Below are 13235 nucleotides of genomic sequence, written 5' to 3' on the forward strand. Positions count from 1 at the left end.
TCAAGGAAAACCATGCCCCAACTGGAATAACCTGCTAGTGGTCCGTAAGGGGGCAGACTTTCACACCTGCTAGATGTCTCTGGGTCTTGGGCCTTAGACAAGCAGAAACAGTGTTAGGGCATTGAAACATTGTTATGACAACAATGTGAAACATTTCTTTTTTATCAAACAAAAAAGCAATGAACCTGTTGAAACAAATTGAACCTCTTTTATAGTTGAAGGAAAAAGTGAGATTGTTGATATTAACCTCTTCAAAAAAAATGAACCTCTTTTATAGTTGAAGGAAAGAGTGAGATTGCTGATATTAAGTAGTTCACAGTGTTTTTCTTACATCTTAAGTTATTATAACAATATTTATTAATATATCAAAGCTCAACATGGTATTTACATAGATCTGAACCACCAGCCAGCCCATAGTTATACTCAAGAGTGTTTCTCTGGGGCTGTAAGCCATTACAATAATATTCATCAAGATATCAAAGCTGAAGATTTGAACCTGGATGAGAAAGATAACGATCATTTCACCCAACCACCAGTCAGCCTACAATTATACTCGAACGCATTATAACAAAAATCATCAAAATATCAAAACTCAACCTGTCATTGGTGGAGACTTAAACCTAGATGGAAAAGATAACAATGATAACAATCATTCCACCGAATTAAATAACCACAATCAAGAAAATCCAAAATATTGTTAATCACTGTATCAAATAAAACTTTGATGAATAGATAAATTGGCTCTGGCCCACATTTAAGTCAACTTTATAATAAAACAAAGATGCTTCAAAGCTCAACATGTCTTTGGTAAAGATTTAAATCCACATGGAAAGATAACAATCATTCCACCCAATTAAATAACGGCAAATATGTAAATTTAATCAGCCTTACATGATTTATTCGATGGATATAACTGTTAACTTAATGTGTGATTAAATGCTAAATTAATGCATGGAACATAATAGCTGGGTATTCCATACCATGGCAGCACTAGTGCAGTTAAATTGACAGATACACAGAATTAATTGAACACAAGGAGCCAACCATGGACTGGTGTGGTCACAGGACTCTGGAAATGAGCCAAAGTTTAGAAATGTACTATGGTTTCCACTTAAAAATTTGTAATCCCGATTATGAGCATGTGGTAGCTTTGCCCAAGGGGCTGGGAGACGGACATATTCCCACCCAAATTAAATTAACCCTTAATACCACAATCCAAAACATTGTTAATGACCGTATCAAATAGAACTCTGATGAATAGATAAATTGGCTGTGGCCCACGTTTTAGTCAACTTTATCGTGAAACAGGGATGCAGAGTTTAGCCAAAGCTCCCCCACCATATTTAAAACAGAAAGGAAATTAAGAATGGAGGAGAGCAAAAGTTGCAGGAAGCCATGTGCAAAAAGGCGGGTGTTGACAAAGCGGTTGACTAAACATAATTTGGTGGCATGTACTAATTTGGTGGCATGTGCCTGTCTTTATCCGCAATTAGTGCATATATCTACTCTCCCTTTTCTGCCTTTGTAGACCCATGCCACCTGGAAAGCCAAGCGACAACGACAATACTCTTAAAATGGGGTTTTCGGCGTTTCGAACACAGGCCAGTGGAATCTTCTGTGTAGTGTCGTCTTTAGTTAGTAGTCGGTCATTTTCGTGGATAAAGCGAACGCACCACCCAGGTATTGTGGTGGTGGTGGGTGCTGCGTAGTAGTAGCGTTATATGCGGCGTCTATGGCTTTTGAAAAATGCACGACTTTATACATTTGAGATGCTGAAAGGTAAGGTTGTCCCCTATCCAACCAGAAACAAATGCATGTGTCATCTATGATTAAATTTTTTGTCTCATCCTTTGTCCAGTTCACAAATATTTTGTCCATATCCATCCTGGCCCATCTCCTTTCCTACTTCAGAATCCCACATATACATTTCACTTAATTTGGGAGTTTGTTTTTTAAGAAAAGACCCACTCTCTGCCCACAGGATAACAAATATGAGAAAAATAACAAATATTTCTCTTTTTCAATTGGGTACAAACATCAACATGGATGGAAAAAGGAGAAAAATTGTCTATTAGCATTAATCAATTTTTTCACTTTAATGTTGTTTTTCACTGTTTTGGTGTATTGCTATGTAAACCTTACAGTGTAATCTCTGTTCAAATCATATTGTAATTGATATTTATGTGATGTAAGAAGTTTTCATCTGTGCTTGCAAGTAGGATTTAAAAGTCATAATAATAGTAGTTGTTGAGGTTATAGTGGTAGTAGTTGAAATTAACTCCATGTCACCAAAAAGTAAGAAGTAAGAGACCAACAGATTCTTCTCAATAAAAACGAAAAACATTATCTTTTTCTTATTATATTCTATCACATTATTTAGTGTAATATTTTATGGTTATTGTTCATGTAATGTTACAAGTTATCTTTTTCTTATTATTCTTATTATTATTCATACATTTTATGTTATAAGTAATCTTGGAATATTTCTATGTTGAGATTTTGTTCTGACATTTATAATCACCTTCTTCTCAATGAATTGTATTTTCCTAATAAAACCATCGTTTTATATTCACTAGGCCAATATGAAACATCATACATCGTAACAAAGAGGTAACAAGAAGGTGGATGATGATATTACAAGCATCAATTTTCATTAAAGCTCTGAGCTTCGCTGGCTTGGAGAGTAAATTGAAAAACTCATCTCTGTGAAATACCATTATTACACCTCAAAATAGATTTAACAATGCCACATTAAAAATTCTCTGAACAAAGCCTATGTTCGAAAAAGCTAAAACCTCTCTGACACACATAGGTAGGCAGTGCAGGCTTCCCTAGTGACAATGAAAAACACAATTGCCTAATAAACAGACAGTGCTCTGTGTTTCCCAAGTCTAAAATCAAACATAGGTACCTAAAAAGCAGAGAGTTATAGCTCTGTGTTTCTCTTGCCCTATATCAAAAACATCGTCTACCAACTTCAATCGATTTGCCAAGTAGTGAACTGCAAATTATAAAATCAACTTGATCATAAAAACAGAAACAGAAAATCATTCTGTAAATTTGAAACCAGAGTTATTAAACACTTTGATTATGAGAAAAGGTTGTTCCAGTGTAAATAGATATAAGTAAAGATAGATATTTATGCCATTGCATGCATAGGATCAAACCTACTCTTCATATTTTGTTATTTACGTACCAGTGTATGTAATTATTTAGGTTTCTATTCAACTGAAAAGATGTTCGACTGTGTTTTCTGATCTATATAAAATTTCCTTAATTTAATGAAAGATAAAAAGCTTGGATGATATAACAGACTGAATGAAAATGCCACATTTCTTTTAACTAGTGAAATACAACATAATGCGTTGTTATTGTGGCCTGTCACTCCAGAATGTAGGTCTAAATATGTTAATGATAAATATGCAATTCAATGCCAAAATACTCTTAATTTATACCTTAACCTGTTAGTGAATCCTGATTCTTGGTGTATACACGGTGGATGATGAACAATAGAGAGTCTATTCTCGCTGTGTGTTTGGAAATAGAACCATGAAAGAAACAGCATAGTCACTGCATTGGTGCTTTGAGGAATCAGATTAAATTAATACATTATATAGTTTATTTCAGTATAGGTAAAGAAGCATCTGAGACAATAAAGCTTATGTAGTCACCAGTACCACTGATACTATGAACAAAATTGGTCCAAAAACCATGGACAAGAACAATACAAAGAAACACAGGCATGGCATTTGCGCTTGACAAATCAGATTAAATTATTACATTGTATTGTTTATTTCAATATCGGTAAAAGAGGAATCCGAGACACAGTACACCCCTTGTAGCCACCGCTGATACTATGAACAAAATTGGTCCGAAAACCTTGTACAGATTATTTGATCTTTGAAGTGATTGCACAGATATGCTAGAACTACTAAACACACTGAAGCATAATGCTTATCACGTTGGGAAAAAATGTGTTAACTACTGAATTAGCTACCCATCCAATCATATCAGGTATAATATTTTGGCAATATATATGATATGAGTTCAGAGGATTGCATTCCTCTCCCAACTATGTCAACCCATACCAGAATATGCACAAACAACAGAATGGCTGGCACCTGGATCAAGAGTTCTTGATCACAAGACAAATTCTCAATAAATAAATTATATAAGCCCGAAAACACTGGGACAATCCTTACCTTCTGAAATAAATGGCACGGACCTAAACAAACCAAATTAATAATTAACACTCTTCTACATCTGATTTTAATGTAATTTCATGACCTAGTGGTGATTATGAAACAAAGCCTAAAAGTCGAATAATTAGAATTTAGAGATATAAAACATGGTAACTGTAGAGGGCAAGGAGCAAAACCCGCATGCTGGATACTAGAAATTTTTATGCAATGGCAGCTGATGATGTTAGCACCAATTATGGTGATAAGGAGAGGGACTGAATTTAGGAGAAGGGAGAGCCAGAGCAGATATTGAAATAAGAGAGCATTAAAGTTTATAATTGGTAGCAATAGGGTTTGTGGTTTAGGTGTAGATGTTGGGTTTTCTGTACCTGTTGGATTAGTTATTCTCTCCATCTCCTGCTGAAGATGTTGCGGAGCCGGCTTCCTGCGAGTCTTTGAAGAATCTTCTTGGCACCTGCAACCTCCATCTCTACGCGCTTTTGCAGATGTTGACATGCTCCAACTGTGGCAATCTTCTTCCTGCAGGTTTTGTTGGTTGAGAGAACCAACAATGCAGAAAGGGGGAACTTTTTAGCCACAGTCTGGTTTCTGGGATCCAGCAATTGCACCAGATGGGCCACGCTCTTGTCATCCTTGATGAATTCCTTCTTGTCAGTCTGCACAACGAGCAACGCAGAAAGTGCCTGAGCAGCCGCCTCCTGAGATGTGCTTGGCTTGGCTTCAAACATCTTCACCAGAGGGGGAATACACCCTGCTTCACCCAATGCCTTCTTGGTTTCATTACTAAATAAAAGATTGCAGATAGAGGAAGCAGCTAGTTGCTGGACAGTCGAATGCCCCTTTTTCAGAATAGAAGCCAACTGCTTCAGAAACCCTAAAGAAGAAACCAAGGCCTTAACAGTGCTGACAGAAGCAGAAAGACTATTTATCGCTCTGATGACGAGCTCCTGCGATTTGGGCGTAGTGGGTTCTTCTAAAAGACGTAACAAGGTTTGAATTCCGCTTTCTTTGGCAATCAACTGACGCATTTTATCATATTGGGAAGCCATTGCATGCAGGGACTCTATTGCATTTTCTTGCGCAGACGGCATACTAGAAGAAACCAAATTGAGCAGAATAGTAATCGCCCCTTCTTCCGCCATCGTTTTCCTTATCTCTTCCACAGTGGCCACATTCCTCAGCGCCCCTGCAGCCATGGCCTGTGCAGCCGAGGTTCCCGATTTGCGAATATGAATCAGAACTGAAACCCCACCATAAGCTGCAATTCCCCAAGCATTTTCTGCATTGCTCGTCAGCCCTCCAATGGCCGCCGCAGCCTTTTCTTTACACAACGAGCTCCTGGATTCCAGGAGCCGAACCAATGGACCTAAAGCGCCCTCCACAACGAGGATATGCTTGCACCCATCGGTCAAAGAAAGAACAGACACAGCCATGGCCGCAAGCTCTCGAATAACAGCTATATTCGAATCCAACAAATGCACCAAGTAGCCAATATCGCCTTCCCCGGCCACAAGAACTGCATTTTTATCATCCTCAGCCAAGAGCTGAACCAGAGATTCCAAAGCCTTTCGTTTGAAATCTGCGTTGCCAATCTGGAGTCTAGCAAAGAGATCCTTGATAAAAAATACCACATCTTCTCGCCCAGCACCCCGTCCGGGCATCGAAAGCACTATTGCATTTGAGTATCTCAATACCCCGCTCTTTGTCAAAAGATCCAGGTCATGCAAATGCAAGTTCAGTTTAGCGGCCACCACGTCCAGATCGCTCTGCATCAGAAGCTTCCCGCTGTATGACATCTCGCTGCATTGCTTGGCCAAATCTCTAGCCTGCTCGAGACTCGAACGCACGTCGGGCAGGAGTTCCTTGATGAGATCATTTTCTGTCCAGTGAGGAGACTCGGCTACTGAGGTCACACAAGCCTTCAGTTGCTCTAATCTTGTTCGAATTATCTGCCATCGCCCTATGAAGACCTTAATTGTCGAAACGGTTATCAGAAGAATTGGTATCAGCCTCTGAACAATTGCCAGTAGTGACGCAGAAGAACTCTATGTAGTAACACTGAGGTCCTGCGGGGCATCAGAGTTTTTGCATAACAGAGCCAAGTTCAATGCACAGCAGAACTCGGAGGTGAAAAGAGGGCAACTCAATAGATATTTGGAAAAAGCCGTCAAAGTGCAGTGAAAAAGCAGTCAAAGTGCAGTGCATGATTGCCACATGACACTTCAAATCAATGGTTGAAAGTGTCTGACTGGAAGAAACGGAGCAGGATAAAAGTGTTGACGATTGTTGATACAGTGCATGATTGCCACATGACACTTCAAATCAATGGTTAAAAGTGTCTGACTAGATGAAACGGAGCAGGATAAAAGTGTTGAAGATTGTTGATACATAGGAAAGCCTATCGGCCTAAAAATTAACCTTACATATCTTATTTTGATATTTTTACTCCAACTAAAATAAAATAAATTATTTTAAGATATAAAATTAACATTACAGATCTTATTTTGATTTTAAAAATTAACCTTACATATCTTATTTTGATATTTTTAGTCCAACTAAAATAAAATAAATTATTTTAAGATATAAAATTAACATTACAGATCTTATTTTGATTTTTTAGTCCAACTAAAAAATAACGCATTTGCGAATGCGTTATATGCTGCCGAATAATAAGTCCCCTAAAACATTTAATTTGAAAACATTGTGGTAAATAATTAATGTTTTCTAAAGTAGCTGTTATGTGTGCTATCACGTTAGCAAAGAATTTACATTTAACTACTGAGAGAAAATAATTTAAATGTATAAAGTCAACCCTGAAACTTTATAGTTTTCCATGTTCATCATATTAATTTGCACAACACACATATTTTCATTATTGTCATAAAAACATTATACAAAATACAACGACTAACATAGATGGTCATAGCCACTATTGTGGGGCGGATGGTCCATAGGCCGGCCCCCTTATAATTTACAATAGGCGACGGAAGGTGTTCGCCCACTATGGGACTTCCTTGGATATGATTTTATTATAATGTGGTGCCGTCGTTATTTTATTTACGGCAGTCCATGTATATCTTATGGCGCCGTAAAAGCGGGGCACTATAGGCTTGATCTTCTCGTCGAATACAGAGAAGGAGAAGACCAATACACACTAGATACACGAATACAGAGAAGGAGAAGACCAATACACACTACATACAGATTGTAGATGATACGTAGATAGAGAATCTAGTTGACAGGGACCCAGAGAACGCTTTCGCCGGACACCAAGTGGCAGATGGGTGCACCACCGGGCTTGACATTGAGAACCTTGAATGCATAGTGTTGAGGATTCCACGCACTCGTGTCACTGTGACACACCGCCGCTCCCTCTCCAGTGCTGCCATCGTCGCCCTTGAGAGACACCCGCGCAGCGGTGGTCTGGTGAATTTGATGGCAATAGTACACAGCGTATGGATATATCAGGGTGTGACAAATCGCTGACTTTAAGCCGGATTTGCTCTGGAAAGGAATGCCAGTGATAGTATATCGCTGAGAGTTGAGGTTGCAGGGTACATTCGTCTCTAACACACTCACGCCACTGGTCCCGAAAGTAGATGTGGCATAATCAATCATGGATTCCAACGACGTTGGGCAATATTTGATCTCTCCACTAAATGCGGGACTTTCACACTCTTGTAAAGTGTGCTTCATAGCAAGAGCTGCGTAGGATCCTTGGGATATGTTGAGCATTTCCAAGGCTACTGAGAGTTTATCAGACGAGAATGGAATAGCTTCAGCTAAACGACGCGGAAGGAAGAATATTCTACTGTCCGGGCTTGATCTCTTCAGATTTTTTCTGTAGAGCGTCAACTTTGCTCCAGTGCGCAAGTCCTCCTCCAGGAAAAACATCGCCGACAAGGAAGGGTCGTCTATGATGGCATTGTCCTCTGCCACGACATAGTATACTCTCCCCACCGCTGCTGGGCGGTCAAGTTTAGATGTAAGGGCAGGTTCTCCTGTAGAAACTTTGTTGCCCTCTCTTATCGCGTTCAGCAGTTCCGACGTTTTCTGGGATGAGAAAGGGAAAATGAGTTGCTGCAGAGCATCAGGAATGGGCGTCGTTGGCAACTTGCGATGCCAGTAACTCAGTGTCGGAGATGCAGAAGACTCAGCCTGCACTTCTTCACTGCCCACTGCGACATACTGATATCCGCATGCCACAATAGATGTATAAATGTCAGTTATACATGAAGGCATATGAAAAGTCGTATAAGTGCTTACACATCGAAAACTTACCAGTAGAAGAACAACGAGGGCAGTAGAAAACCACATGTTGCATGCCATGAAAGCAAATGAAAGCAAATCCTACAAAACGCAGCTCAAAGATTTTCACATATCAATAAAACTAAGGAACTACCCATAATTCGAGAAGCAATCATGTTAACAAGTCGAATATTAAATAATTAACAGCCCAACACAGTTTTTGGCAAACTAAAGTCTCGACAATAAGACTATTGATTCCAATCTAACGCAATAATGTAGCCAGAAATATCATCTGTCCAAGAGTTAAAATGACTCAGCTGCAATAATTCCAATCAAATGCAGAAAGCATTCATCAATTTAGGCCAGAGATACCTTCAAAATAGTATTATCCTGAATCACGTTGATCAGTTTGCGTGTGGCTACGACTAACAACGCTGAAACATAAATAGGCAAGGCAGTGTCCAGGCAGGCGCCCAAAAGCCTTCTCGGTCATCTGGATGCGCATCGATGGATGAATACGTTCAACCGCTCACTGTCAAACGCGTCGGTATCATGACCCATAATTACACTATGGTTTGTCTCACTCAACTAAGTTAAAATTAACAATTAACTGTCATAGTCAATGTAATACTAAGTCGATTGTGGGTTAATATTGTTTATTGAATATTATTTTATTTTATTCTCATTCAGGAATAATTCAGGAATAATATGGAAGGATAGTGATTTATTTGGATTAGAGTTATCAAGTTTCGAATTCAAATCTGATTAGGTAGGAAAAAATGGAAAAAAATATGGAAAAAATTAAGAGTATATATTTGGGGAATGGGAAAAGAAAACTCACTACTTTTCCAACATTGATTCATATTGCTCAAAATGTTATAGACATTTTTAGTTTAAAAAATGGTTTAAAATTGCTAAAAAACAGAATGTATCAAAATGTTATTATTACATATTAATGGAGAAAAATATAATTTCCCATCAAAATTTAAAAATGTCATTGGCAAAATTTCTCATCAAAATTTAAAAATTCAAATCACCCTGAAGAGGTTACTCAAGTAGCATTGAGACCTTCTCTTCACAAGGAATCTTCAATGTAGCTCCCTTGTGTTATTTATCAAGCCTTATTTTGTATCTGCCTCTATCAGTGAGTTTGGCCTGTACCACCATGTTAGTGAGGAAGTCTGTTGCTTCCCATGCATCTTGCTAGAGTTTTTGGATCTCTGAGGTGGAACAAATTGCTCGGTTTTCTTTCTTCAAACTTGAATCAGATTTCTTTTGCAAGTTGAGTTAGCATTGGATTTCTTTTGCAGACTGAGCTAGCATTGGAAGATCGCTCTCAGCATCACTCTGTATGCAACTAGAACCTCCTTCGTCATTGTTTCTTCCCACTCCTCCCTCAACTGCCTAGCATTTTCATTCAGAATTGGCATTTGCTTTCACAATTAACAAACATGAACTACCTATCATTTGTATTCACAATTAACAAACAAGAAACAAGAACAACCTAGCATTTGCATTCACAATTAACAAGCAACAAACAAGAACAACTCAATAATCAAAATCACATGTTACTGAGGTGGAAATGGAGATCTCTCATTTTAAGTTTGGGCATGGGAAATTCGTCCACCTTAATTTGCAGCTTCATAGTATCTAAGTAAGCCTCTAAGCCTCTCATTAGCAAGCGGCAGACTCAGTAAACAAGCCACATATATTTTCTTGAAAAAAACTATATATTACTAGCGAGCTTCGAAACTACACGAGACTCTCTTCTAGGGTGCATTTTTCTGCGAGCCTATTCATCTCATTGTAGTAGCAATGCAAGCAAGACAAATAATCACTAATCCCATAAGCTGGCGCAATGACAGTTGCAGGTGCAAATTTGGTATGGCTTGCAACTTCACATGGGAGAGCAGTTGTGATCCCTGACTATGTATGTACAAGCCCAAATAAACTCCACAATGAAAGAGCATCGTATTAATGATAAAATTAGTTATTTATACATGTGTAATACAAGTACGAGATAGTTGTGTCTCGGTAACTTATTAATTGTAAAAAAGGAATGTAAAACTAATTACATATTGTACAATAATAATCTCGAAGGATTAGTTAACATCCCCCCTTAATCCGAAGGGACATCTGCCATACTGAGTAACATTCTAAACTTTTCAAACTTTTCATGTCCTACTGACTTTGCAAATATGTCTGTGATCTGCTCTTAAGTAGGACAATGTGTCAGATGAATAACTTTGGCCTCTACATAGTGTCGAATCAACTGATATTTGGTGTTAATATGCTTGGTTCGATCATGAAACTTTAGATTATGGACCAACTAAATTGCAAAAGAGTTGTCAACGAGTAGTGCAGTTGAAGCTTTTTGTTTCTCCTGCAAGTCTTCAAGTATTTTGCAAAGCCAAATGATTTCTTTTGTAGCTTGAGTTGCTGCAACATATTCGGATTCGGTGGTAGAATCAACAGGAACGGATTTCTTGTGTGATCTCCAACTAATGGTTGTTAATCCAAAACTCATCAAATAACCAGAAGTAGAGACTCCATTCTCCTTATCTCCATCAAAATCAGAATCTAAATAACCAGTGAGATGGAAATCTGCAAATTTTAAATATTTGATGCCATATGTTCTAGTGCCTTTCAAACACTTGAGCACTCACGTTGTTGCATTCCAATGACCTTCACATGGCTTATGCATGAACCTAGAAATTAACCCTACAACAAAAGTTATGTCAAGTTGAGTAGTAGTTAAAAAATTCAAACTTCCAACAAGTTACATGTACTTTGTTGGATCTTCAAACATACTTCCTTCAGTGGAAGTAAACTTCAAATTCTACTCCATAGGAGTAGTGACAAGATTACAATCAGGCATCCCAAATATGTCCAATAGCTATCCAATATAATTTTTCTGAGAAATGAAAATGGATTTGGGTCTCTGATCAACTTCAATCCCTAAATAATAATGTAATAAACCCAAATCTGTCATGTCAAAAACTTTTAATAATTATTTTTTAATGGATGCTATATAGTCATCATTGTTTCCTGTGATCATCAAATCATCTACATACACAACCAAATATACAACTGAATTTCCAATTTTCTTAACAAAAAGAGTTGCATCATGTTATGAAACCAACTCACAAAAAGATAGAAAAGATAGTTGAACGCCTTAGAATTCAGCCTCTTCGAGGGGGCAACCTCCTTTACATTACATAAATGAACAATTCTTGGATGATACAAATGACAAGACCTCCTTTCTATATATAGGAGTCTAAGGGGTTATAATATAATCAGAGCTGACATAACAATAATAATTTAAGGGCACAATAATAACAATAGTGGACTTCAATGGGGCATAATAATAACAATATGGGGACTACATGGGTACAACAATATAATTAGGGGGTTGTACTAATAACAATAAGGGGTTACACTAGTAGTATAGGGGCCTAACATGCCCCTCTCCTTCAAAAAGTGTTGTCCTCAACGCTTGAGTAGTTCTTGATGCTTCTGTATAAAATTCTTGTCCTCGCATGTGGAATCTTCAGCGGGTAAGTTCTTCCACTTGATGAGATATTCTGAAATTGATTGATTTCCTAGCTGTCGGGTTCTTGTTTCTGTGACTGCTCCATGTTCCAATACGATTTTTCCTTCCTCTTCAAGTTCTAGCAATATTGTTTGAATTGGGATATTCTGCAACTTTTGCATGAGTGGCCACACTTCCTTGTCCTTCTTCCATTCATCCCTTGCTTCATTTATCCAATCTTGTTGGATAATAGAAATAGCACAAAATAATGCTTCCACATCCTCATCCTTTCTTGAGAGTGCATTTGCAACAAAAAATTTCTTCCATTTTCTGTAGATGATGTCAAATTCATAACCCAACATATTTGTGATCCATTTTTTATGTTCTTCTAAAGATAATATTTGTTCTAAAACGTATTTAAGACTATCATGATCCATTTTTACCTTGAAGTGTCTTCCCATTGGGTAAGGTCACCATTTCTTAAGTGCATGTAGTATTGCCAACATTTCCTTCTCATAAATAGCTTGCTTGAGATGTAACCGTAAAAATACCCAATCACCTACATCAAAACTTTTTTCACTATGATGTTGATCTACCTATTGTTTCATTCGATTCTGCACCAAAGTGGTGTTATCCTTTAAAAGTTGGAGAACTTGTTGTTGATGCTCAATGTGATCTTTCACTGCTTGAACCTTTTCTTCTTGATATTTCCTTCTATCTTGAGAGTTTGAGGAGTGGTAATTTCTTCCAATGCTTTACAAGATATGGTCAGATTCATTTCTTGATGCTTGATGTGATCTTTCACTTCTTGAACATTTTTCTTCTTGATATGTCCTTCTATCTTGATAGTTTGAGGAGTAGTAATTCCGGCCAATGCATTACAAGATATGGTTGGATTCATTTCTTCTTTCTCGATGTGATCTTTCACTTCTTGAACCTTTTTCTTCTTGATATGTCCTTCTATCTTGAGAGTTTGAGTGGTAATTCTTGCCAATGCTTTACAAGATATGGTCGGATTCATTTCTTCTTTCTCTGGGGTTGGGTCTTGGCGTATATCCTCTTCTTTTGATGTTTCTTGATCCTTTTCTTCCTCCTCTTCATACTCTATGTAAAATAATTTCTTCTCAGCACACTTATGACCTTTAGTGCATTTTCTATCATAATTGTAACAAAGCCCTTTTTCTCTTTTTTCTTCAAATTTTTGTGGTGTAAGCCTTGTAGGTTGTGGAAGGCTAGGAGAAGAAACACGTCCA

General features: G+C 37.8%; 2 protein-coding genes across 3 annotated transcripts; both read right to left on the reverse strand.

The window, feature by feature from the left end:
• Positions 1–4582: 4582 nt before the first annotated feature.
• LOC149179268 (uncharacterized) lies at positions 4583–5998 on the reverse strand. Its single transcript, XM_089422409.1, has one exon. It carries the CDS (start codon positions 5996–5998, stop codon positions 4583–4585), a length of 1416 nt encoding a protein of 471 aa, XP_089278535.1.
• Positions 5999–7047: 1049 nt separating this feature from the next.
• LOC149179269 (BURP domain-containing protein 6-like) lies at positions 7048–8906 on the reverse strand. Of its 2 annotated transcripts, none has more exons than XM_089420577.1 (3): positions 8823–8906; positions 8484–8552; positions 7048–8390 (listed from the first exon to the last, which is right to left on the reverse strand). In XM_089420577.1, the coding sequence occupies exons 2-3, from the start codon at positions 8529–8531 to the stop codon at positions 7434–7436; spliced, it is 1005 nt and encodes a 334-aa protein (XP_089276703.1). In that variant the 5' UTR covers positions 8532–8552; positions 8823–8906; the 3' UTR covers positions 7048–7433. The 2 variants fall into 2 exon arrangements, with proteins under 2 accessions (XP_089276703.1, XP_089276702.1); XM_089420576.1 differs by having other exon boundaries at positions 8484–8541; positions 8822–8905.
• Positions 8907–13235: the final 4329 nt, after the last annotated feature.

The sequence above is a fragment of the Pinus tabuliformis genome, chromosome 4_1 (genome assembly GCF_031772625.1).
Source record: "Pinus tabuliformis cultivar Carrire ecotype Pingquan chromosome 4_1, CPIR1, whole genome shotgun sequence".
Lineage (NCBI taxonomy): Eukaryota > Viridiplantae > Streptophyta > Pinopsida > Pinales > Pinaceae > Pinus > Pinus tabuliformis.

Bases quoted from the DNA above. Each gene is read 5' to 3' on its own strand.
- LOC149179268 (XM_089422409.1), bottom strand. From the start codon at position 5,998: ATGTCATACAGCGGGAAGCTTCTGATGCAGAGCGATCTGGACGTGGTG.
- LOC149179269 (XM_089420577.1), bottom strand. From the start codon at position 8,531: ATGGCATGCAACATGTGGTTTTCTACTGCCCTCGTTGTTCTTCTACTG. The intron at 8,391-8,483 runs GTAAGTTTTCGA...TGCGGATATCAG, and splicing joins CCCTCGTTGTTCTTCTACTG to TATGTCGCAGTGGGCAGTGA.